The sequence below is a fragment of the Molothrus ater genome, chromosome 2 (assembly GCF_012460135.2).
Source record: "Molothrus ater isolate BHLD 08-10-18 breed brown headed cowbird chromosome 2, BPBGC_Mater_1.1, whole genome shotgun sequence".
Taxonomy (NCBI): Eukaryota; Metazoa; Chordata; class Aves; order Passeriformes; family Icteridae; genus Molothrus; species Molothrus ater.
The window spans coordinates 76,019,141-76,042,438 of record NC_050479.2 but is presented as its reverse complement, the minus strand read 5'-3'; the positions used below and the strand labels follow the sequence as shown (position 1 = coordinate 76,042,438).

Below are 23,298 nucleotides of genomic sequence, written 5' to 3'. Positions count from 1 at the left end.
TGCTAACCTCCTGCAGCAAATGGTCCAAAAGTAATCACCATCCTCATCAGTCCAAGGTCAAACAGACACGATATCCAGAGGCTGAGTTACCCATTCTAGACCCAGACAGGCTCCTAGTCTTTAGGAGCTTATGTTGGATTTTTATCTGATAGTTTGGAACCTTATGCTGCTCATTAATGTGGAGTTGCATGGCCCTTGGTTCCACCAGCAGCATTTGTTCCTATCATACAGAGAAGGCATTTCCACACCTTCCCTGCTCCTTCAGCTCCTGCGGGCTGCAGAGCCCCACAGAGCCTATGCAGACCCACATGCACCCATATGGGGACAAGGTACTCTAAGGAGCACACAAAAACACACACATGGATCTATGTCCACTAACTTATCTGAAGTTAGCAAGATACAGTGCTTACAGACCATAAAAACTCATGAAACCTGGGATGCCTGAGGAAAAATCCAACAGACGTCCCTTATCCCAAGTTGATTTAATCAATGAGTGCAGACAGACCATGAAAATGTCTGATTTACAGCCAGAACCACAGAACCCGCATGTCAAACCTTTAGATCCTGTCTGCAAAGTACACATGCAAAGTACACTCAGTAAGATCACTGAGATGGCTGTCACTAAAAGGGTTCACCCTGCAAGGCTCTCTGAATGGGTGTGTAGACCTCAGCAAAGTGCTCTCCTTGTTTTGGCCAGGCCTCTCATCTGCATTGTGCCACTCACCCTCAGTTCTTGTTGATGTTCTGTTTCAGTTCTCTGCTTTGGGCGTGGCTCTGGCATGTCTGATGGACCAGTGTTCAAAAAGGTTCAAACTTCATAGGCTGCTCAAAGAGCATGTTGGCTATCAGCACTTAAACACAGCCTTGCACCTTCATTTCCTGTTAGTGGGATTTGGGCAATTTGCAGCAAGGGGCATGAAGTTATGAGAGAGTGCAGGGAACAATGGTTATGTACAGCCAGGCAATAGCAAGTTCTTTCTTTATGTGTTAGCTCTCATGCTTGTCTTTTTTCTTCCTTTAAGGTATCAAACCCTTAAAAAAATCAGTGTCAGTTTTCTCAGGGTTTCTGGTGTATCTGTCTGTCACCTGAGAGCTCAGGGGACAATTGCTCACTTGAAAGGGTAAGATGTGGCTTTTCAGCTCTGCTATAGCAAGTATTTAATCATACATAGCTCCTGCCTCACTCTGTTAGCTGAAATGCTCCCATGCCAGTGTCAAGAGATCGGGTTCCTATAGGCAAAGAAGTGAGCAGGACTTTTCAGGACAATCTACCAGGAATGCTGTAGTTTGTGTGCCTCAGGAACACATTACATTAGGATGTATAATTTCCTCATTTTAGTTCAGTCTCATCATCTTAGGATCTTGTTAATTTGAAAAACAGCTGTTGAAAATCATTAATTGGATGAGAAGCAAGTGACCATTTTTCTTGGTGACAGGAAACAACTGGAAAGACAAATGCGGATCAGCTGTCTCCTTGGTTTTATATGTAATTTCTGCCTTTCCTTGTCTGCCCTCTCAAACTCCTCTTGCCAACAGTAGGGGGAATACAATATTATAAAACTGAATGGAAATCTGCAGTGGAAAGCAAGAAGAATGTTTAGTGAAAACACTAAGAAAATTATTTCAGCTTTACCACATGGGATCCTGTTTTCTGTGTGTCCATCTGGTTCCACAGCAACTGGACGTACTGGCCAATTTTTCCAAGCCAAACTGAAATTCCACAGTTCCTTCTGGTTTTGTGGAAAATAGCAGCTGGCTAGAGGAGAAAAACCCCTTTTGATGGGAAGACAGATTATTCATCCCTGGGCCAGGCTGTGGGGCCAGTGGCTGGTCACCCCACGGGTAACTGCACAGCATTACCCAGCTAGATACCTAAATGTGATATGGGGACATGCATTATGAGGAGCTATAGAAGGAAAAAGAGAGGGGGAGAGGTATTGGGAACTCTCTGAGGCTGTGGGTGGATACAGTGAGCTGCAAGACATAATCCCATGTTGTCCAGAGATGGAAGGATAGGATCACCAGTAAGCACTCTTCTGTTCTGACACTCCTATTCTGGTTCCTACTCCTCCAATGAAAAGACAATCAGGGAGGGAAAACTGAGTGACCAAGCTGTTACCACTAATCAGAAGTCAAGTCCTTCTGTGTTGGGAATGACTTTTTAGGCCTTCTTTGTTAATAAAGGAAAAGCAATACAGATTGCTTTATTTATTTTCACAGGTGACCTGTGAACATGAACTCCACTGGTCTAACAGAATGCCAGAGCTGCCAGTCAGAAAACTTCATTAACTACATTCCACTGTTAAAGATTAACTTGCCTTAAGACCAGGGTTTTTTATAAGTTATGAAACGATGTTTCACCTAAGAAAAGAAGGAGCACAGGGTAATATGATTGTTTATATATCTGAAGACAGTGGAACTTGCCTATGTATTGCGAAGAACAGAATAATCTTCTCTATGACTTAATGATTAAACATTTCTTGAAGTTAAAATTACAATCATACACATTACACACTGAGCAGACAATGTGTTAAGAGTAATCTTGCCTCTGACTATAAACACCTGGGTGTAACTTGGCAGCTTCTGTGACTGTGCTGTTAAACTGAGCTTTCTACTACACAGCCATCAATTTAATTGAATACTGGAGAAGAGTTTAAGGAGCCTGAAAAGACATAAGTAGCTAAGGAATCATCTCTGTTCCACCTGCCTCCAGCATATTCTGCTCTTTTTGTGTGGGATATCACAAGTGCAAACAGGTGCCTTCGGACAACTTTTATCACTGGCTTGTGGTGATAAAAAAGCTGCTGTTGTAACTTGTCAAAAAAGAGAACATCACAGAGGAGAAATGTAGGATGTCCCTGTTCTGAATGAAAACTGAGAGATAGGCATCAAAGATGCTATTAATTCCACCCAGCCTTATCTGTCTGAAAGGCAGCTACTCTAAGCTAGTTGGGTAGCCTTCTCCTCTAAAGAGAAGTTTTTTCTGGAGGCTGAAGACACTGGTTTGCCCCAGCATAGTCTTTGAGTGAGATGAGATGAGATGAGATGAGATGAGATGAGATGAGATGAGATGAGATGAGATGAGTAATGTTGTGGAAAAGTTCTTCCTCTTCATATATCTAGACAGGAAGCTAAAGCAGTCAGATGAATCTCCCTCAAATGTCTACCATAACACCTCACTTCAGGCTTACATTTTCTAGGGATCAAAATGGTGATGGTGTTCCCCATGATTAGACTTGTAGATTAGTGAAGCATCACATTCAATCCTTTACTTTGATTTCCTGGTGGGATCAAAGCCAGTGGGTTTCTCACAGCAATAGCAGCAGCACGGTGGTACTGCTGCTGTTTACAGCAAGGCAGACGGGCAAGGTTCATGCTGGGGTCATTGCATTGTTATAAAAATACACAGCAAAAAGAAACATTTTACTAAATCATAGGAGAGGTGTGTAAAACAGACAAATATGTGAGAACTGGGGAACAGCAGGACAAACCAGTACTGAGACCAGGTTCTCAGATATCCCCAGCCATGCACTCAGTATGGCTAACAATTTGGCAGTGTGTTCTGGGCCTGTTTCCAGAACTAAATAAAGAAATACCTGTAGAGGATATGACTGTGACTCTATAGATTTTGTCTGATTTTGTGAGGAGTTTGCATGGCAACAAATTTTGTTGCATCTGGCAATAAATGTCAGATGTATGTAAAGCACATGATTTTTATCAGCAGAGCAAAGGTTGTGCTCCATGACATGGTGGTTGTACCTATTATTGAACAGGACAGGGCTGATGTCTGAAGGATGTAATTCATAGCTTCAGACAAAGTGGACACTCATGAAATGTTAATTTTTATGCTATAAAGACTGATCAGGGTGATTATCAGGTGAGATAATTTATTTAGATATTGGGACTTCAGGGTAATTTGGTGTCAAAGTACTGTTGTGTTATGAAAGGGACAAGGCTGCAACAGCTGAAGAATAGAAGGACAAGATGCAGGAAAATGCATCTTCTGCACAGTGCAGAAAAGCAAGTGGCTAATGAATGCTTGTATCTTGATGGAGAGAAAATAAGCTTGCTCTTTGGAGAGGAAAGAAGCAAAGTACAAACATTTTATGCTGGAGGGATAATAGAATATCAACTTGCAGCCTTTCACACCTCAGAAATGTAGAATGCCTTCAACAGATGAAGCAGAAAACAGGTGCCATCAACCTAAAATTCTTTATTGCCATACTATTAAAAAAATCCCCCAAACCATGTGGAGAATAAAGTAATAAATTATTTTGTATAATTTTCACTTATGGGAAAAATACAATTTTATTCTAGCCTTTGAAAATATAATTTAAGCTGACATGTTAATTTCTTAAAATACATGAGAAGTATTTTTGAAAACTAGTCCTGTTGCCTATTCTGTAGAGCAGTGTACATACAAACAATTTCTGAGATCTCTGGAATGGTAGTTATTGTCTTTTGCTGAATGTAAGAAAGTTTAATGATGCTAACAGTGAAACCAGCTATTACTCTTCATTTCCCTGATAACTTTTTTAGCAATAGGGTCAAACTCCCACTGTTTCGGTCCATGAAAGAAGTAGAATAATCCTGGAAATGAAAAAGTAAAGCATTATGTTATGGATACAAGAAATAGCTTCATTCTGACAAATCCCATTCATACACACAGGAGAGCATCTCTTCATTTCTCTTTTGCAGGATACAGCAATAATGACATTCATCTTAGTTTCAGAACTTATGATCTTTAGAATTAAACTGATTTTACATAAAAGCTTATTTCATTTACCTTTCTGTTGAAAAAGAGCATCAACCCTCTGACTAATTCCTGGAAATTCATCAACTGTCAGTCTAGGATAACCCTTCTCCATGGACTGGCTGTTTTCATCAAACCTAAATCATATGAAGGGAGACATGCAATTTTCCAGAGTTTAGACTTCAATTCTGCACAGAGTTTAGCAGCTTTTAAAATATGCCCACCCATCTGCAATTTAGTTGGTTTCTCTGGGGTTGCAAGAGAAAGTTGTGTTATTTACTTCCACACATGGCTGCAGGATGCTGGCCATTGTGTTTTCCTGGAGGTTGTTTCTTGTTTGCTGATAAAGGTAAACACTTCCAAAGAAGCATCCTAAGTGAGAAAAATGGGAGGAAGACTCACATTTTTGACTCCAGGGATGGGATTTCCCTCCTCTGATGATAACAGTGTGAGAGTGCATGGAAACTGGACAGATTCATTCCTGCTATAGCACATATTTATAGCATGAATTTTGACTTTTCCTCTCAGATTTTGATAAGATATTGTACATAGTCCTCTACTAGCTGACAAATTTAGATGGTGGCAAGGAATCTGGCGTATTTCTAATACATCAAGTTCTTCCCATGTGAGGCAGGACAATTTTTATGAGATAGGACTAAATTCAGGGGACTTGAAAGGAGAATCTGAATTGTTCTTCCAGATTTGAGGAACCCTCTCAGGGGAAAAAAAAACGAACCAAAAGAAACCAAGCAAACAAAGCCTTTGTTTCACTTCTCCTTGGATACAAGAAATATTTTTCACAGGCATCTGAGGCTGAGAGAATGAGTTACTAGGTAAGAAATGCGTGTTGTGGTTTACTTGCATGCTGTTGTCTTGTGACCAAGGCAGTAAAATAACAATGCAAGATATTGTAAATACTCTACCCAAATTAATCAAAACCAAAAAACAGGAAACCACAGGAATCTCAAAATCCAGATGACACTGTATGTATCACCGAGGAACCCCACAGTTAGTCACAATAAGGTCTGTGTGAACCATGCTTGCCCTGGTTCAATCCTCTGGTTGTCTGAGGACCTTTGCAGCCACTGTGCTTGCACACAGAAGGAATCTTTCAGCTTCCCAAAGCTGACTTCTTTCTTCCCCTGCCTGCTCTTTGGCTATCAAGACTCACTCATGCCAGTTTGGGAATAGGATTTGGAGGGAACCTACAGTTACCTGAAAGGTCTACTTTCTCTTTTATCACATGTTCCCTTTAATTTTTATTCAGATTATATTGGAGTTATTAATAGGAAAACATTTGTCAATTCTTATTACCTCCAGTACTTGTCACCTATGAAAAAGTCTGTCTTCCCTGTATTTTTATTACAAACAGCTGCATCAACTTTCTTGACACCTTTAGGGAATCCCAGTGTGTTGATATTCTTTGGATAACCAAGCAACACCTGATATCCGCTGATAACCCAGAATTTGTTGCCTGTTAAGACAAATTCAAATATTTAGTTCTGCCAGTCATTTTCAGACAGTAAATCACAAAATGCACTCCTTTATTGTAGGTTGTAGGAAAATAGATGAAATATTCTGTTTTTATTTTACCTATTTGAAAAATGTATTTTATGCACACATCCCTTCTGCCCACATAATTAAATTAAGAAAAAAAATTAGAGAAAATCTCATACTTCACCTTTGAAAAGTAGGATCTGATCTTTTGTGTTCTCGTATGCAGCTTCAATACCAGGAGGCAGATTTGGCCAGAAGGCAGAAATTAATTCACGTTCAGCTTCTGAGTTATCAGGATATACCCGCCATAAGTGCCTGATTTAAATATGAAACAGGTTTGTAGTACATAACAAACCACAGAAACTTCTGTATGTGCAAAAGAATATGAGCAACATTGTGACTTACAAGCTCTTTCTTGTCAGTGGAGCTACCTGGCTTGATGTGTCAGAAAGGAAATAAGTCCCTGCACTGGGAAGTGTCTGGGTTTTTTATTCTATCTTCATGCTGGCATTTCATTGATACTGATTGATAAATGATCAGTTATAAGCAGCTGAATATTTCAAGCTGTCCCTATACTGTATAGTGAGAAGTTTATAGGAGCCCAGCTAGGACTTACTGTAACCTCTTCAGCAGATGAATTCCCCAGATGATTTTGGGCTTGCAGAGGGGATTGGAGGAGAGATTGGCTCAACTGTATGGTCAAATGTACTTATTTCCTAGTTTGTTAGTTACTTAGATTAGTAAAATTAATTGAACACAATTAAATGTTCAAGGCCAGGTTGGATGGGGATCTGAGCAACCTGGACTAATGGGAAGTGTCCCGGCTTGGAACTAGATGATCTTTGAGGTACCTTCCAAACCAAACCTTTATGTGATTGTCTGGAAATATTTGCATCATTAAGTCAAGGTACAACTCAGTGTAACCATCTATGCATTTGGGAATAAGGTCTCATTGGGATTGAGGTGTTTTCTGGAAAAAATGAAGCATTTTTTTCCAAGGGATCCTGTAAAATATTAATACAACTAATATCTGCTAAAACTTTCATTTCCATGAATTGAAATACTTTTTTCTCATTGTAAATGCTGTAAACATATGAACCACAAAAGTATTCAGTCTTTGTATAAATCAAGAAAAAATAAACCCCATGCAGACAAATGTCACATCAGTATTTACCTGCCCTTTAGAAAAATGATTTCTTGTCGGAGTGTAGTTACAGCATCAAAAGATATCTGGGAGCCACAGATTTCAGGCAAGGTAGGGGTGGTTGGCCTTTTATCTGGGACATTTGGTGGGGATCCTGACGGAGAAATTTTGGAAAGATTACACCAAATTGTAGAAATATTAAGGTTTCCACACCTTGCTTTTTTTAATATTATGCGAATATGATTAAGTTTATGGTGAAACTTTGTGAAAGAGATTATTTCTCCTCTGCTTACCTTTTTTTTTAAAGCCATGGATTTTACTCACCATAAATTGATTGAATGCCACTTATATCATCTGGAGAGAGGGGAAATTCACTGGGGCTGATGTAGGCATAATTGGGGAACATGAGAGCTCTCTGATCATTAGAATGGGAGAGACCCAGGGCATGGCCAAACTCATGAGCAGCAACAAGGAACAAGTTGAACCCTTATGAAATGGATAGAGAGAGGAGGTCAGTCAAATTTTACTCTGTAGATGGCTGATATGATCACAGCATCAGGCTATTGCTCAGTCACATTTTTCATACAATATATTGACCTTCACTAGGGAATGCATCTAGGTGAACATATTTTTGTGTAAGACAAGATTGTGGTCTTCCCCCACTAGAAGGGAGAGTCTTTTGACCCTCTTGCTTTCTGTTAGCTACTGAAAGTGTGTGTTTGTCATGAGGAGATATCTGGGGGTGAGTGTGGGTGCAGCTCTTTGGAATGTCCTGGCAGGGTTTCCTGGCTGAGGTAGAACAGATTAGATAGTGAGTCAGATCAAACTAACAGCTCTCCAGGGCAAGGCAGGAGGACACACTCTGTGCTCACCGCAGGTATCAAAGTGTCACTCTGTGTGTCACTCTCCCTCCTACAAACCTGAGAAGGAAAGGTGAGATCATGAATAGACAAGGAAAAATAAAATATTAGCAGAACACTTTACCTTTTTACCATTGGGACTTTATACGGTTTCTTAAGAGATTTATGAAACAAAATAAATTTTAAAAATATTATGCTTCTGCATGCTTATTCCCAGTCAAATATGTTAACAAGATAAAGAAATAAAAATGAAATTTCCTTCAACATGCGTCCCTCCAAGTAAGATGCCTTTCTGAATTAGGGAAGAATGATCATCTGTCCTGCAGAAATAGATCCAGAAATGTCAACAGATTTAATGAAGAGCACAAGTCTGTGGCAGAGGAGAGGACTGGTCATCGATTGCCCAAGAAAGGCTGGCTGAAGCCAAGACATTCATTTCTCAAGAACCCAAACAAAATAAAACCTCATTTTTTCCACACATATTTCCAGTCACTCCTCCTCTCTCACGAGTCTTCCGAGTGCTCCAAGTTCTGCAATGTCTGGCTGCTGGAGCTGTGCTGCTGAGGAACAGCAGAAAACCTGTGGTTGACCCATTCAGTCCCAGTGTGGGGAAAACATCACATTTAATCATGTGACGTGTCCAGCACTCATCCCTCTCTTTTTTTTCCCACCACAATAAACCCACAGTCTCCCCCTTGTGCAGCAGCTTTACAGCACTTCTCTGTTCATTAGTGCCTTGCTCTTCCTGACCTCAGTTCTCTTGTTGCAGCTTTCCATGCCAAAAAGTGGATGAGAAAAGGGTCTAAAGTAGCAGAGGGTAATGTGCCTATGTGCTGACAGACCTGCCAGAGGCATTAGGTGCTGTATGGCCAGCCTGGAGGCTGAGCACAGCAGACATCCCGAGACAGATTGAGGCTGGGCACTCAGTGTTGCCCTCTCTGCTGCCTATTGTTGAACCTACCCTGGAATTTTTAGTGAAGACTCTTCATTATCCCTGGTGGCTGTATTGATTTTTAGGTAGTGGGGATGTCCTCTGAGGGCTGCTGCAAAGCACAGGCCACAGTAGTGCCAGGTCTGGTGTGCACCAGAGGGGAAAAGAGAAAGCTTTTATCAAGGCTTGTGAAACTCTGGGCCACCACCAGCCCCCAGGTAACAGTGCTGTGTCTGTGGCATTCCTACCTGAAAAGGATTGTCCTGTTGGTATTTTTATCAGGGCTAATTACGGACTAGAGTAGATCAAGGTGTATATGTCTGTGTCGCTGTAAGTATCCCTGTTAGAGGACAGCCTGCAATATCCTCAAACTGCTCTTATAGTTAATGCAGTGTTCCATCTCAGTCTCTTCCTTCACTTAAATAAAATCAGAATGAAGTTTATTCATCTGCATAACACTTTATAAACCATTTTTGAACCTACCAGCTGAGCCTGTGGTCCAGTTTTCATCCTCGTCAAAGTGCACATCACCGCCTAAACCATTGCCAGGTGGAAAAGCGTGAGCCAGAACTCCAAGGGGGCCATCAAAATAGCGGGGGCAATGTCCATGAACTAAATAACATGAAGTTGATACAACACTAAGCTTAGGTAATGACTATTGAAAAATATATTACTTAATTTTAGCATTGAGTGCAATATTTGTTTTACCTTTGGTCCCAAAAGCAATCATTATATCTGCTATTCCCTTATGAATGCGAGTGAAAATCAGCGGGGTGACAGCACTCCACACTTTAAACGCCTTCTCAACTGCTTTATCCACATCCTCCTTGCTCATATCTGGTGTGTAGTTCACAATTCTAGAGTTAAGAGAATTCAAGCATAATATTTAGTATTTGCAGAAAAAGGAAAATCCTTAACATGGTTAAGAAGATGAACATAAAATAAAGAAACAATGTAACCTGTAAACAAATAATTCCCAAGATTCATCTTGGGCTGAGCGAGTTTGATATGTAAATACTGAATGTGTTTGAGTATGTGATAACTGTCCAATATGTCTTTTTCATAATAGTTGTGTACACAGTATTGATTTTTTCTTAAAATGGGCCTTAGCCAGGAGGTTGCCCCTTGAGCATGAGGAAAGTTGTCTCCTCAGATTTCTGTGACTACTACACTGTTGTCTCAGCAAATTTTAAAGATAACGAGGCTTGTACAGGGTGCAATTGATGTTTCTGTTTGGCTTACAGGATATTGGTTAGGAGTGATACATGACAGGCAAAATACTATGGTTGAACCAGTAAATGTATAATACCCAGCTTGATTTTCAGAAATTCCTCTCAGAAGCATGCATGGCTAACAGCTGTGGAGAGAGAAACATTTTTGTATTCCCAACAGGAAACAATTGCTATAGAAGTTATATTTAAGTATAACAAATTTGGATACCCACAAATCTAAAATTTAAATTCAAAAAGTAATTATACTACCTGTATGTCAGTTTGGTTTTTTTCCATCCAGGCAGGGTGAAGCCATAGAGACCCACATCGGGAACTCCACACCTGGGTTTCTTCATCATTTGCAATGTCTCATTATCCGGTTTTCCCGTCACTTTCAAACCAAAAAATTGTTGCATTTTCTGAAGTTTTTCAGATTCAGATTCAACGTTTATTTTCCATCCAAGTTGATTTGGATCTGGCTCAACAGCAAAGAATTTATTCAAGTAGTTCTAGTGAAAAAAAAGCGACATGTTTCACATGTTGATCTGTTTCTTGAACAAATAAATACCTTAGGACTGATATTGTTTGTGTAGGTTGCTGGCAGATGTTTTCATGAGGATCATAGCTAAACAGAAACAGACAACATTGTCCTGACTCTTATTAACTTGACATTTCCAGTTTGTACAGATTTATCATACTTTAATATAAAGTTCGAGCAGCAGAGCTCTATGCAATAGCATTGTCTCAGAAATGCAGCAAGCTACTGTGCAACTGGAACACATAGAATAGGTCTAAAAATAGAGGGCTCATGAGATCCCAGATATGGATAATGCAGTTACCTGTACAAACTTTGCATCTTCTTCATTGTCTTTCTCTAGGTGGAAGGGAAGAGCGCTAGAAACAGCTGTGCATGTCACAAGCCAAATTGAAAGAGCCTTCATTTTTACTCTCATCCCTGTCCTGGTAGGAGAGCTGTCTGCTTTCTGCTCCATCTGCCTCCTTTCTCGTGTCCCAGTTTGTATGGTTATGGGGTGCTTTGGAGAGTCAGCTGTAGACTGACTCAGAGCTCATCATGCTCTGATTCCCCCCACACAAGTTATAACACTGTGCAGACTAGCACAATAAAACTTAATTGAACCCATCCGACTTCACAGTCATCTGAAGTCAGTCGGGATTTGAATCTGTCTAAGCAGCTTGCCTACCCTTTCAAAACTGGCACTCAATTTCAGTTATTTTACACTGACTTTGACAAACCTGAGCAATTTCATGCCAGATTAAGCGGTGGACAAGGGCAAAACCTTTTAAGTTGTCCCAACACACCTGTGTGAATTGGGACCACCAAATGTCAGGGTACTCTACATTCTCCACCTAGAAAATGGAATTGTGCGTGAGGTATGAAACCCATAAAAAAGAAAACAAAACAGACTTTGGGAGAAATTACTGTAATCAGAATATTTTCTTTTCAAATTGATTTATGATGGAAAATGCCAATTCCTTACCCACTTCTTTCTGGCAATTTTTTAAAGCAGTGTGTTTCTTTTAAATTATTCTGGTGGAATCCAAAATATACATAAATGAGCCTTATAAATTGAGCCTAAAGAATGTGAATACTCTTATATCTCTGTATCTGTCTATCGATCTATCTATCTATCTGCCATTTCATCACTAAAGGGTTTTTTTCAGTTTAACCACATTAGCCACAGGGCATATGATTATTTCCTGTCTTAAGTAATTCAGAATAAGGGAAGTTTCAAGAGTCACACAAGCTGTGACAAATTATGGGATTTCACCCTGTTCCAGCCAAGCACCTTCCTCTTCCACTGGCAGCAAAGGGAGATGAAGGTGTTTAGCACCTCAGAGAGTTCTCACAGCACATACTCAACTTTTACAAAACTGTTGAAAGAAATGCCTTCACATTGGACTGTGGCTTTTTCAGGAAACCCATGCTTCTGGTTTTTGGCTTTTTTTGCTCTCCCTTCCAGCCAATTTTTCTCCAGCTGGAGGCATTAATGGTGAATTTTTTCATCCCGATATCCTTGTTGTTAAACTTGTTGTTAAAGGCAGATACTTAAAAAAACCCAAAACAACAAGCTCTTCTCTTGATTATTATAGTTGCATTGTATGGCTCCCATTCAGTTCTGTCTTTATTTGACCATACTGATTAGACTTTTGTTGTTATAATGCACGTTTCGACAGCTACCTAACAGACACCCATGTTGTGAACAATTAGGAATGTTGAGTCCCTGCTGTTATAGTGTTAAGGTCATGACCATGCTGCAGCACTATTTCTGGTTCCTGGGATGCTCTGTGTAACATCGTCAGTACTACTGATGTGATAGTCAGCTTTCTCAGTTAAAACAGGGGTCACATTGCTTCTGCCTTCTAGGAGGAGAAAAGAAGTCATGGGGTAGTTCAACATCCACCAACTCTAATAAATGTCAAAGATAAGCATTAGGAAACCGTAACCAGAAGCTGCTTTATACAGCTTCTTCTTTTCCCAGACCCCAAGGCCAGCTGCAGACGTGCTTGTGAAACATCACTTGTGAACATTTTCCGGTCTCTCTTCCTTGGGCAGTGGGAGCTGGCTGCTGTTTCTGTTTCTCCATGTTGCAAAACCCTGGTAGTTTTTTCTATGATGTATATCTCCATCATTTGTCACTCAAATGTCTTCTGAGCAAACACAAATATTAGCTGAAACTAAAAATGTAGTCTAAATTAGAGATTTCAACTTCTCTAGATTGAATGAAGCCACTGTAGATGACCCTATTTTAAATTAGTTGATTGAATCACTCTCCAGAGATAAGTATTTCTCTGTTTTCTGTTGAAGAAAGCTTAATTAATAAATGCATAAAGTTAGATGAGCTGATCTTAACCTAGCTGCTCTTACTGTCTCTATCCTTCACTGCTACAAGGCAGACAGCTGTGGGGATCTGATAGCCAGCCACAGTGGGAAGCAAGAAAAACACTTTACCCAGTTCATATCAAATCTGCCCATAGTTCTTGATTTTTCTATAAAATTAAATTCATGTCAGCTGAAACATGTTTTCCAAAAATGTATTCTAGTGCCGTGGGAAAATATGTTTGGTGCAATAGCCCTGAACAGCATTTGTCTTTTGTGACATATGCGTGAATGTAATCTGACTGTAGCACCTCTAGCTTTGAAATGTTTGAGACAAACAAATATATCAATTTAAAAATGCAAGACAGATCTCTAAAAAGAAAGTCACACTGGTGGCTGGGATCCAGAGCCTAGAGGGGATCTGTCGCTTCTAGACTGGTAGTTGGAAGCCAGCTGGAAACCTTCAGGCACCTTAATGGCCACTGCTCCTCAGGCTAAACCTTCCACAGAGCCAATAAAATTGAATTGTTACTCAGCCTGGGTGAAATACATGGGCAAAGGCAAATGGTCCACATACTGTCTTTGACTCCTGAGGGACTTTTAACAGACTGCAGCGGGTGAGGGCAGGACCCAACCATGCCAATACAGGTCCCTCGGGACAGTGTAGTCTCTGTGGGCCTTTGGGAAGTGATGGACCCCAAGGAGTCCTGTTCCATACCTGCATGGGTTACTAGGAGACCTTACAGAACTGCAAATGTACTAAACACATTTAGGAAATTGAATTCCTGTCTGGGAAAATCTGTCTTACTGATGATATGGGCAACAATTACACACCTCACCTGTAGAAAGGCCCTGGGGAGGGATACAGTACTTTAACAGTAGTACAGTAATTAGCAAATAGAAGTAAACTTATTAAAAGGCAAAAAGAAAATGACAGGCAATTTTATGGACAAAACACCCTAATTTCTAATTCCTGAAAGCCTGCTTTGTGCCTGAAGGAAGACAAGAGCAGCTGGCACCAGATGTTTGTGCCCTCCTCCTCATGGTGTGGCTGGGACGGAGCAATTGCTGTGCTCCCACAGCAGAGGAAATGTGCTCTCACATAAGCACGGGGCAGATTTCTCACAAAGGAATCACTTCACGTAGAGCTCTCATCTTCCTGCTCATGGAAATTCCAAAGTGAATTTCAAAACTGCATCTGGCAACTAAAATTTGGACAGGATGTGAAAAGGCATGGACTAAAAATATTGCATTAGAAACTTCATCCTATTTTTAACTTCTTCATATTCCATGGTCTGTAAATTACCCTTTATCTCTCTTTCCTCTAAAGCATGACCACCTCCTTACCCCTCATCTCCCATTTAACTTTTTCACTGCCCCATGACTGCTCACCACTATTTGCTTCTAGAGAGGGACTAGCATTCTGCTCTAAATCTGAGAAGCTCTTTTGACATTACCTTGAGATCCTGTGCTTTTTCTTCATATGTGCAGGGAAAATATGCCCCCAGTTTTTATTTTTGAATATAAATTATTCTAGTAAGAAATATTATCTTTGCTTGTAAATCATGTGTTATATTTGTAGACCATTTCTGTTAAAAAAAGCAGAACACAACACAAAGAATTTAAATTCATATACTTTTAAAACAAGTTTTTATTTAATTGTCATTCAGTAGCACTAGCTTACACAAGAAAATATGATTCAATACCATTGCTGGTGAGGATTGATATTAAAGAACCAGTACCTATAACACCTTGTGAGAACTGGATTAATATAAATTAACTTCTTAATTAAAGCTTTTGATTTGCTGCAATTTTTTTATTATTTTGTAATATTTTCTTAGGTTTTGTAAAGTATATGATCAAATTAATTTTCAATTACACAGTTTCTTATCTTTGAATAATATTGGGACTGATCTATACTGAATTTAGTAAAAATAAGAACTACTAACTCTGTTCTATGTTTATGAAGGATAAAATTTAATTCCCTTCTAATACAGAGAGATAAGTATTATGACATTACACATTATTTCCTCAAAATATAGTAACTTTTATTACCCTAACCTTAAACCTTCCTCTGAAGCCTGTTGAATTATGCAGATATAACATCTAATAAATTTGGTTCTGTTCATATGGCTTCTAATGATATCAGCTGAGCTATAAAAGACTGAAGAGAATGTGAATAACCTTTCAAACACCATTTTAATTGAGGGCTTTTTCAGAAAATGTAGTTAAGCTGGAAATCAAGCAGTCCTTTTTATGAATCTTTCTATCAGAGGTATTTTTGGCCAAGAATTTTAATCTTTTAGGCAAACTTTTTTTTCTCTAAACCACTGGAATGAGGTGGGATTTAGTAACTACTGGAGTAGTAAGAGAGTAGAAAGAGCCTTGATTAAAGAAGTTTATCTGTTCATTATATGATGAACAGATGATATATGTTCATTATATGATGGCTACCTTTGAGAGCAAGTGACATGTTTCTTATCTCAGAGGTCCTTTCTAATCTAAATTTCTGCATTTCTGGACTTGAAACCAGTTCCTCAACCAAAAAATATGAGAATATTCCTTCTCCCCTGCCCCCCTGCCCTCTTCCCATAGTCGTAAAGATGAACACCCTGGAGAGTAGTCTAAGAGGGGAAGTAGGGGAAAGAGGACCAGAAAGTGGAAGTAGATCTGTACACTGATGATAATGAGCCCCAAGTAATTAATCACCAGATTTTCACCAGGGTTTGTGAGGAGTGGGGGGTTCAGAGACAAGTGTGTCCTCCTTTCTCTGTCCTAGTGAAAAAACCTGACATTTCCTGCCAGAATACATTTTTAGTGTTTGAAAGTTAGACTTGGATCTTGAGCATCAGGGTAAAAATGACATCAGGAACAAAATTATATGAGAAACATAATTTATTAGGAAACTTGACCACAACAGGAGAAGTTTTGATAAATTATATAAAATTATTTGGCTTAAAATAAATAATTATTAAGAGTATACTGCCATAGAATTTGAACAGAAATCCGTTCTGACCTGAGAATCATGAAATGCTGAAAAATGCAGCAGATAAAAAATACAGTGTGCACATGGAAAAACATTGCAATTAACAATTAAACCAGCTGGTGCTCTTCATTTTTCGAACAATCTGTTTGGCACGAGGATCAAACTGGAACTGGGTTGTTCCATGGAAGAAATACACATAGCCTAGAAGTAAAATTTAATCCAATTAAATTTCATTTGAAAAAAAAAATCCCCACTATAGACAGTCCATGTATGCCAGATATTTTTCATTTTCTTTTCATTAAGGTTATAGCAGCTTTTTGAAAAAAATTATTCTACTTGTAGAAGCCCAAATATTCACATAAGCACAGTTTAAAGGTACGTTTCACTCACCATCTTTCTGGAAAGCAGCATCCACCCTGCCAATGTCTCCAAAGTCAGAGACTATTTTCCTGGGATACCCATGATCCATGGATTTTTTATTTTCATCGTATCTTAGAAGAAGAAATGTCATTACAATTTATGAGGAAGCAGACATTATTTTGAAAGTCAAAAGCAAATTCTTACACACTACTGTTACTAAGAAGTCTCATAGAGATTAACTTCAGTAGCTTTTGATTCTTCTTCTTAAGTTTCTCTTGGAGATTCAACTAAGATTTGAAAATTCTACCTATGGTAAAGTTTGTCACAATGTTCCCAGGGACCCTGGGAAACACAGCTCAGAAATTTATTTCTGTATTTCTGGACTAGCAGAGCCCTGGCCATGACTTGCACATAAAATGAATTTCTATTTCAAGGATATCCAGTTCAAGATAAAAACAGAACATAACATTTCAGAGAAGACAGTTGCACAGTCCTGAACCATAGTTGAATTAGTGTCACTGATGGACTTGAAAAACATTGCTCTCTGAAATTTGTCATGAGCTTCAATTAGAAACACAAGCAAATTTAAAATTGGAGAATACTTATAATTGCTTCATAGAGGAATTTAATTACAGCACTTTGCACTGATGATTCATTTTGTTTGAAAAGTGAATTAAAAGTGGATGCTATCACAGCATAGCACAAAAAAGCAGAACTGTCATGGAACAAAAGTGAGCAATCTACTAGAAATTTACTCTTTTTTTATTGGGTAGCTTTTCATTCAGGTGAAAGTACTTAGAATCCTGCTACAGGAGTCTAATGTTTGGGGAAAAAAATCCTGATGAAAAGGTGACATTTTCTAGGAAATTCCTAATTTTTTTTAAAAATCCAAAGAATCTAAATTTCTAGAATATGCCTGGTTTAAACATCGATCACTCAAACTATATAGTAATACATCAGTCCCCAGAGAAATGAAAACATGTCTTCTGGTAAATGAACATTAAATCTTACCTCCAGTATCTGTCAGCTACAAAGAAGTATGTTTTCCCTGTGGCTTCATCGTTGTAAGCTGCATTAACCCTTTTGACAGTCTTTGGGAGCCCAAAGCGATAGATCGGTTTGGGATAGCCAGGTAGAACATCATATCCCCTGATGACCCAATATTTATCCTCTGAAAAATAGGAGCAAGTTTCATTTGTTTTTGCTATTTATAAAAGCATTTACTTGTGTTTTAGATGTCTGGAAAACAATGTGTCTAGATGTCAGTATTTTTCCTTTCAGTTTACTACTTTAGAAAATGTTTCTAATTCTTACACTGGGACTATGTAATGAAGACAGTGGAAATGGCTTTTTTTATGAGTAAAACATTAGAATCATAAGGTGTGTTGGATAGAGCTTTCCCTAGAATTTAAAAAAATGAATATAAGGTATTTTTCGGGAAAACAACTTGGAGAAGGCTGGAGGCTGAAGAGTTAAACCATTGACCTTGGATTGGGATATTGATTTTGGTAAATTCCTATAATAAGCTATTTGATTATAGAACCATATAATGTTTTGAAAACTAGGCAATGTGCATCAAATGAAACTATTAAGAAAAGCACATGTCTAATCAAAATGCTTTGGTAATTTTAGATGCAATGAACATATGGTAATAGGTAATGAATATGGTAATAGGTCATGCACTAGAGCAATTGCATATTGAATTCATCTGAGATATTTGAAGGGTATTTGAGACCTTGAAAAAGAAAGACTGATTGTTAGTTCAGTGAACAATTTTTCTCTCACAGTAGAATTTTTGACCAACATTTTTTTCTCTTTTTTTTTTCCAAAATGCAACAAATGCCAATAAACGTATCAGTAACTGTAATATAAAAATGCCTGTATTTGTTAAATGAATTCAGTAAAAATCCTTCTGCACAAAAGGAAGTGCTGTTACCTGAAGACGACAAGACCTGAAAAAGGGTAGCTCTTTTCATAACTTGTTTTTTCAGGGCATTAACTATAACAGAGGGGAATTTTTTCTAGAGTATGACTTCTGGAGATCTGTTACAGCAATATGACCCTCTGGTAATTATTTTCAGAATTGTAAAATTATCTGTTCAATTTCCTTAAAAACACTTTAACTTCTCTAACTGTACAGTTTATAAGAAGCAGGAAGTAAAGGGTCAGAAAAAGTAGAGACCTTCTGATTAAAATACCTTTAAAAATTGTAATGTCATCTGTCTCAACGTTTTCATAAGCAGCTTGAATTCCTGATGGTAACCTTGGCCAGAACAGTGAGATAAAATTGAGCTCTGTCTCTGTCCTTTCGGGATGCTTGCGCAGCATGTATCTGTTTTAAAGAAAATTTAAGTCATAAAATAATTTCGCTCCTATCAAAAATTTGAAATAAATATTATAGCTTCTGGAGTACAACAGAGAGGAGATGTTAATACCCCTGTCCACTGAGTGTAAAAGAAATCTGGAGCAAGGACATTAGTAATTTCAGCGCCTCAATTATGTGCTAAAAATTCAGCAAATTGAATATAAGACCTGCTTCTCTGTAGGGCAATAAGGCTCAGACATCCTTCTCCCTGGTAGTGCTTTCACTTCTGTCCCTGCTCCTGTACTGAGGATGAGTGTGGGACCCATGGACACACTGCTGACAGATACATGAGTGCTCTTGCCTTGCTGTTTGTTTGAATCAATTTCAGAGATAAGTGTGTCACAGTGGTGGGCACAGTGATAGAATAGTTGGTAAACAACCTACAAGCTCCTGTCACCTTCCCTGCTCTTCTCAAATAGGGCTCTTCAGATTAATGATCTGAGAAGGATCTTCTAGTGATTCTTCTCTTTGTATTACATTCCAAAAGGACAGTTTTCCCTCATGGATTTTTTTTTAACTACTGGATATTTTAAAGAAATAACATGTATGCTTATTGTTGTTACCTGCCCTTGAAGAAGAATATTTCTCCACGAAGAGTAGTAATAGCATCAAATGTCAAATTTGGGTCACAAGCTTCTGGAGTCACAGGTCCTGTTGGCTGCACAGCAGCATTAGACCGTCCTGTAGGATGAACATTTATCATTAATTGTAGAGAAATATAAGGAGAGTGTTCAAAAGCTCTCTGAGGACCCAGAAAACATGTTTTATACAGAAGGAAAAAGGATATAATTTCAAAGTAAGAGTCTGTCATTAAATGCAGAATTATAATATTGATAAAACCAGTTGTGTTCCTCTTTTCAAAATGAGATTTTTGAAGAACTGGACTTTAGCTGAAGTTAGCTTCCAGGAATTTTCTCCCTTTTGTTATCTATTTTTCAGAAACTGATAAACTTCCCATTTTGGTGGATTGTTAAATACCTTCATTTTACCATTTTACCAGCCTCCCAAGTAGAAATATTAAATAAATATATTATTTCTTACCATAGATGGCCTGAATTCCATCAATGTCATCCTGAGGAAGACGGAATTCACTGGGGTCAGTGTAGGAGTAAGTTGGATACATCAGTGCTCCAGGATCATTTGAATGAGACAGACCCAGTGAATGGCCAAGCTCATGGGCAAGAACAATGAACAAATTGTAGCCTGTAGGATGAAAACCATATGAAACAGCATAAAATCTGTTTCAATACTTGTCATGACTGACTAAACGGGAAACTAGTATACACTAGAGGTACAAGAGAGACTGTAAGTAATCCTATCATCATAAAAACACAAAAACATTCTTACAGAAGACCTGTATGGGTATGTAAAGAATGTCTGGCCTTAATTGTGTTCTCGTTGTTATTTCTCTAGAGTCCTTTTGTCTTAAGCATGAGTTGTTTTCCCTGCTATCACATAAATTGCTCACATCAAGGATCATGCCCATGATGAGGGATTGTTGGCAGTGATCCAACAGAAAAAAGAACTTAAAAACAAACAAGGAGATTACAGTTTCGGTGATAATTGGAACACCCTAGTTAGCACTAAACTTTGAAGTGTTAGGTTAAGAAAAAGAATTTGCCTTCAGAAGTCTACCAACAGATTTCCCTGTATCCAAATTTTAGCTTTCCTCTGAACAAAAAAGTATTTTAAAGTGCTAACCTTAAAATCACTATGAAACATTATGATGTAAATATTTATATGACATTGTAAATGCCACTATGATCTAAAAATCAATTTTCTGCAAGTTCATGCGTAAAAGTGGCAGTGAAAAACAACGACAAAGGGAAAGCAATTATAAATTAAAAGCTCTGTCTCTTTTGCTCACTTTTCTGCCTGTAACCAGGCTCATTAAATAGTAAATATCATGTGAGGTAAGACCATATGAGGTTTAAACTATATAGATTCAGCTACAAAACTTACCTCTTCCATCTTTTGTCCAAGCTTCTTCCTCATCCATATGCACATCTCCACCAAGACCTTCACCAGGCTGGAATGCATGAGCCAGCTGTCCATTGGGACCATCAAAAGGAGAATTGTCACGGTGGTCTAAAATGAAGAGGGAAAAAATTAGTTAAAGTCCTGAATTGCTTCCATAACTTCAGATGGGTATTTAATATGCTGCATTATCATTGTTACCTCTATAAGCAAAGGAGATCATTATATCTGCTACTTTGTCCTCAACCTTTTGGAATGTCAATGGCGTCACGTTGCTCCAGACATTGAGAGCTTTTCTGATTGCTTCATCTACATCAGCTCGTCTCATCTTTGGGGTGTAATTCAAAATCCTTCAAAGAAAACCCAACACATCATACATTGCTTAGGAAATATTTGAATTGTCAGCATTTTAGCTGAAATATAATTACTTGAGAAAAAAATCAAAAATCTTAGATGTAGTGTCTTTTGTGAATGAAAATTAATAAAGGCTTTGTTTTAGATGCTGCCTTCTAAAGTATCTGTTTTCTTCCAGAAGTCACTAAATCATTCCACATGTTCATATATAGCATAATATGATTCCTTCAGACCCCCCCACCCCAAAGTTCATGAGCTAGATTTATACCTTTTTGAACCAGATTAAGAAAGATTACCTGTATGTCAGATTATTTCTTTTCCATTTGGGATTCCCTGGTGTGAACGCATATCTCTGCACATCAGGTACACCACATCTGGGTTTTTTCATCACCTCCAATGTGTCAAGATCAGGTCTTCCAGTCACTTCTAGTCCAAAGAATGACTGCATTTCCTTGAGCTTTGCAGCAAGGGGGTTTTCACCACCACTTCTTAAATGGGGATGGGGATCCTTTTGAAGGTCATAGAAATTCTGTAGGTAACTCTGAATCAGAGTTAAGGAAAAAAAAAAAAAAGAGAGCATTGTGACTTATCAGTACTGCTTTTGGTTACACTTAAATTTACTAAGTAATCTTAAACTATTCCCATATTGACATGCCCTGTGTTTACCAGGACCAACAACAACCTTCCTTTAGTACAGTTTTCCTATGGTTTTCTGAATTTGTTGTTTCATTGATGAAATATATCAAGAAATGTCTTGAAAAGTCTAATATTTACTATTAATAACTAATTCTACATTATTTACTGTGATCAATTACTCTAACAACAAATATTACAAGGAAGCTTATAACTGGTCTCATGGAAGGAAATTGAGGCTGGCAGTGAGACTCCACACAACTGGGACTCCGACCGAAGCAGTTTGGTGAATCATGCCTTTTATTTTTAGCTACAGATAAATTCTATGATACTAGAAACTCAGACCTTCCTACTGAATTTCAAGAATTTTGTCTACAACAAATTATGTTGTGTCTGTGTTAGTTCCCTTTTTTCAAAATATTCTGCAAGAGATCTCCAGTCAAAACATGGAAAAACATGCCTGCTTCAAGCAAGTTTCCTTCCTTATATTATTAAGACCAGTCATATCACAAGTTTCAAAGCACATTCTGAAATGTAAATTGCTGCTGAATTTGACTGTTCCTGCTAGAACTCACACCTCAGTAGTTTTGTTATTACTTTACTGGCAACACCAAAAATGAAGTATATAATATTCAGATGATTTCTGAGTAAATGTGCTCCTTGCAATTTTCACACACTTTCAAGGCTGATAGGAAAAACTTTCTCCTAAAACCTCTCCAAAATGGCACATCTTTAGTTTCCACCCATATTCTGTGAATTGCAATTACAGTTATCTCTCAGAATACCTTATGTTTCCCTTAGATATGCAATGAAAAAATACTTACCTCTACAAGCTGTAGGGTTTTTCCTTCATCTTCTGCTTCTGGAGCCACAGGAAATGCAGAGGATACGGCCACATACAGTGACAGGAGAATTGCAAAGGTCTTCATCCTCATCTAAGGCTGTCTGCCTCAGTTTCACTCTTGAGCTACTGAGCACACTTCTCAGCTGTGTTTATATAGCTCATAATAAATCAGTGACAGCCTGACTCATGCTGTATAATATCCTCTGATTACTAAAATGATGCATAGCAGTTTCATCATCAGGTAGTGATGCAAGGTGTTTAACTAATGTTACTATCCTTATTTTGCCCAAGTCTTCTGGTTTGTGTAATTTTATAGCATATTTAACAAATAAGGAAATGTTTTTCAGGTAAAATTTTGAGCTACATTTCATATTTTTTTTGAATCATGAATTTAGACTATTTATGGCACAAGGTTTTGACAAACTGGAGAAATAATGAGAAATAAGATTTAAGAGCAACTTAATAAATTGTACGATAATTATTCAAATCATGCTTCATATGCTACACATGATTTAATCTAATATTATGTAACAATATGTAATAT

General features: G+C 38.2%; 2 protein-coding genes across 2 annotated transcripts; both read right to left on the bottom strand.

Annotated features, from left to right (window-relative positions):
- Window positions 1–4,489: 4,489 nt before the first annotated feature.
- LOC118686807 (matrix metalloproteinase-27-like) lies at window positions 4,490–11,388 on the bottom strand. The gene is made up of 10 exons (XM_036383198.2): window positions 11,236–11,388; window positions 10,667–10,905; window positions 9,894–10,042; window positions 9,669–9,797; window positions 7,719–7,880; window positions 7,425–7,548; window positions 6,435–6,565; window positions 6,068–6,227; window positions 4,787–4,890; window positions 4,490–4,590 (listed from the first exon to the last, which is right to left on the bottom strand). Exons 1-10 carry the CDS (start codon window positions 11,386–11,388, stop codon window positions 4,490–4,492), a joined length of 1,452 nt encoding a protein of 483 aa, XP_036239091.2.
- Window positions 11,389–16,112: 4,724 nt separating this feature from the next.
- LOC118686593 (interstitial collagenase-like) lies at window positions 16,113–22,894 on the bottom strand. Its single transcript, XM_036382875.1, has 10 exons — window positions 22,735–22,894; window positions 21,574–21,818; window positions 21,125–21,273; window positions 20,909–21,034; window positions 19,988–20,149; window positions 19,510–19,627; window positions 18,780–18,913; window positions 17,593–17,752; window positions 16,612–16,712; window positions 16,113–16,422 (listed from the first exon to the last, which is right to left on the bottom strand). Exons 1-10 carry the CDS (start codon window positions 22,843–22,845, stop codon window positions 16,322–16,324), a joined length of 1,407 nt encoding a protein of 468 aa, XP_036238768.1. The 5' UTR covers window positions 22,846–22,894; the 3' UTR covers window positions 16,113–16,321.
- Between the last annotated feature and the right edge of the window lie 404 nt (window positions 22,895–23,298).

What these genes read in the sequence shown, in the direction of transcription:
- LOC118686807 (XM_036383198.2), bottom strand. Translation starts at nt 11,388, where the DNA reads ATGGAGCAGAAAGCAGACAGCTCTCCTACCAGGACAGGGATGAGAGTA. An exon ending in CTGGACCACAGGCTCAGCTG is followed by an intron (nt 7,881 to 9,668) that starts GTAGGTTCAAAA and finishes CCATTTCATAAG; the next exon opens with GGTTCAACTTGTTCCTTGTT. An exon ending in TCAGATCCTACTTTTCAAAG is followed by an intron (nt 6,228 to 6,434) that starts GTGAAGTATGAG and finishes TTGTCTTAACAG; the next exon opens with GCAACAAATTCTGGGTTATC.
- LOC118686593 (XM_036382875.1), bottom strand. Translation starts at nt 22,845, where the DNA reads ATGAGGATGAAGACCTTTGCAATTCTCCTGTCACTGTATGTGGCCGTA. An exon ending in GTAGCTGACAGATACTGGAG is followed by an intron (nt 16,713 to 17,592) that starts GTAAGATTTAAT and finishes TCTTCTTCTAAG; the next exon opens with ATACGATGAAAATAAAAAAT. An exon ending in TGCTGCTTTCCAGAAAGATG is followed by an intron (nt 16,423 to 16,611) that starts GTGAGTGAAACG and finishes TTTTACTTCTAG; the next exon opens with GCTATGTGTATTTCTTCCAT.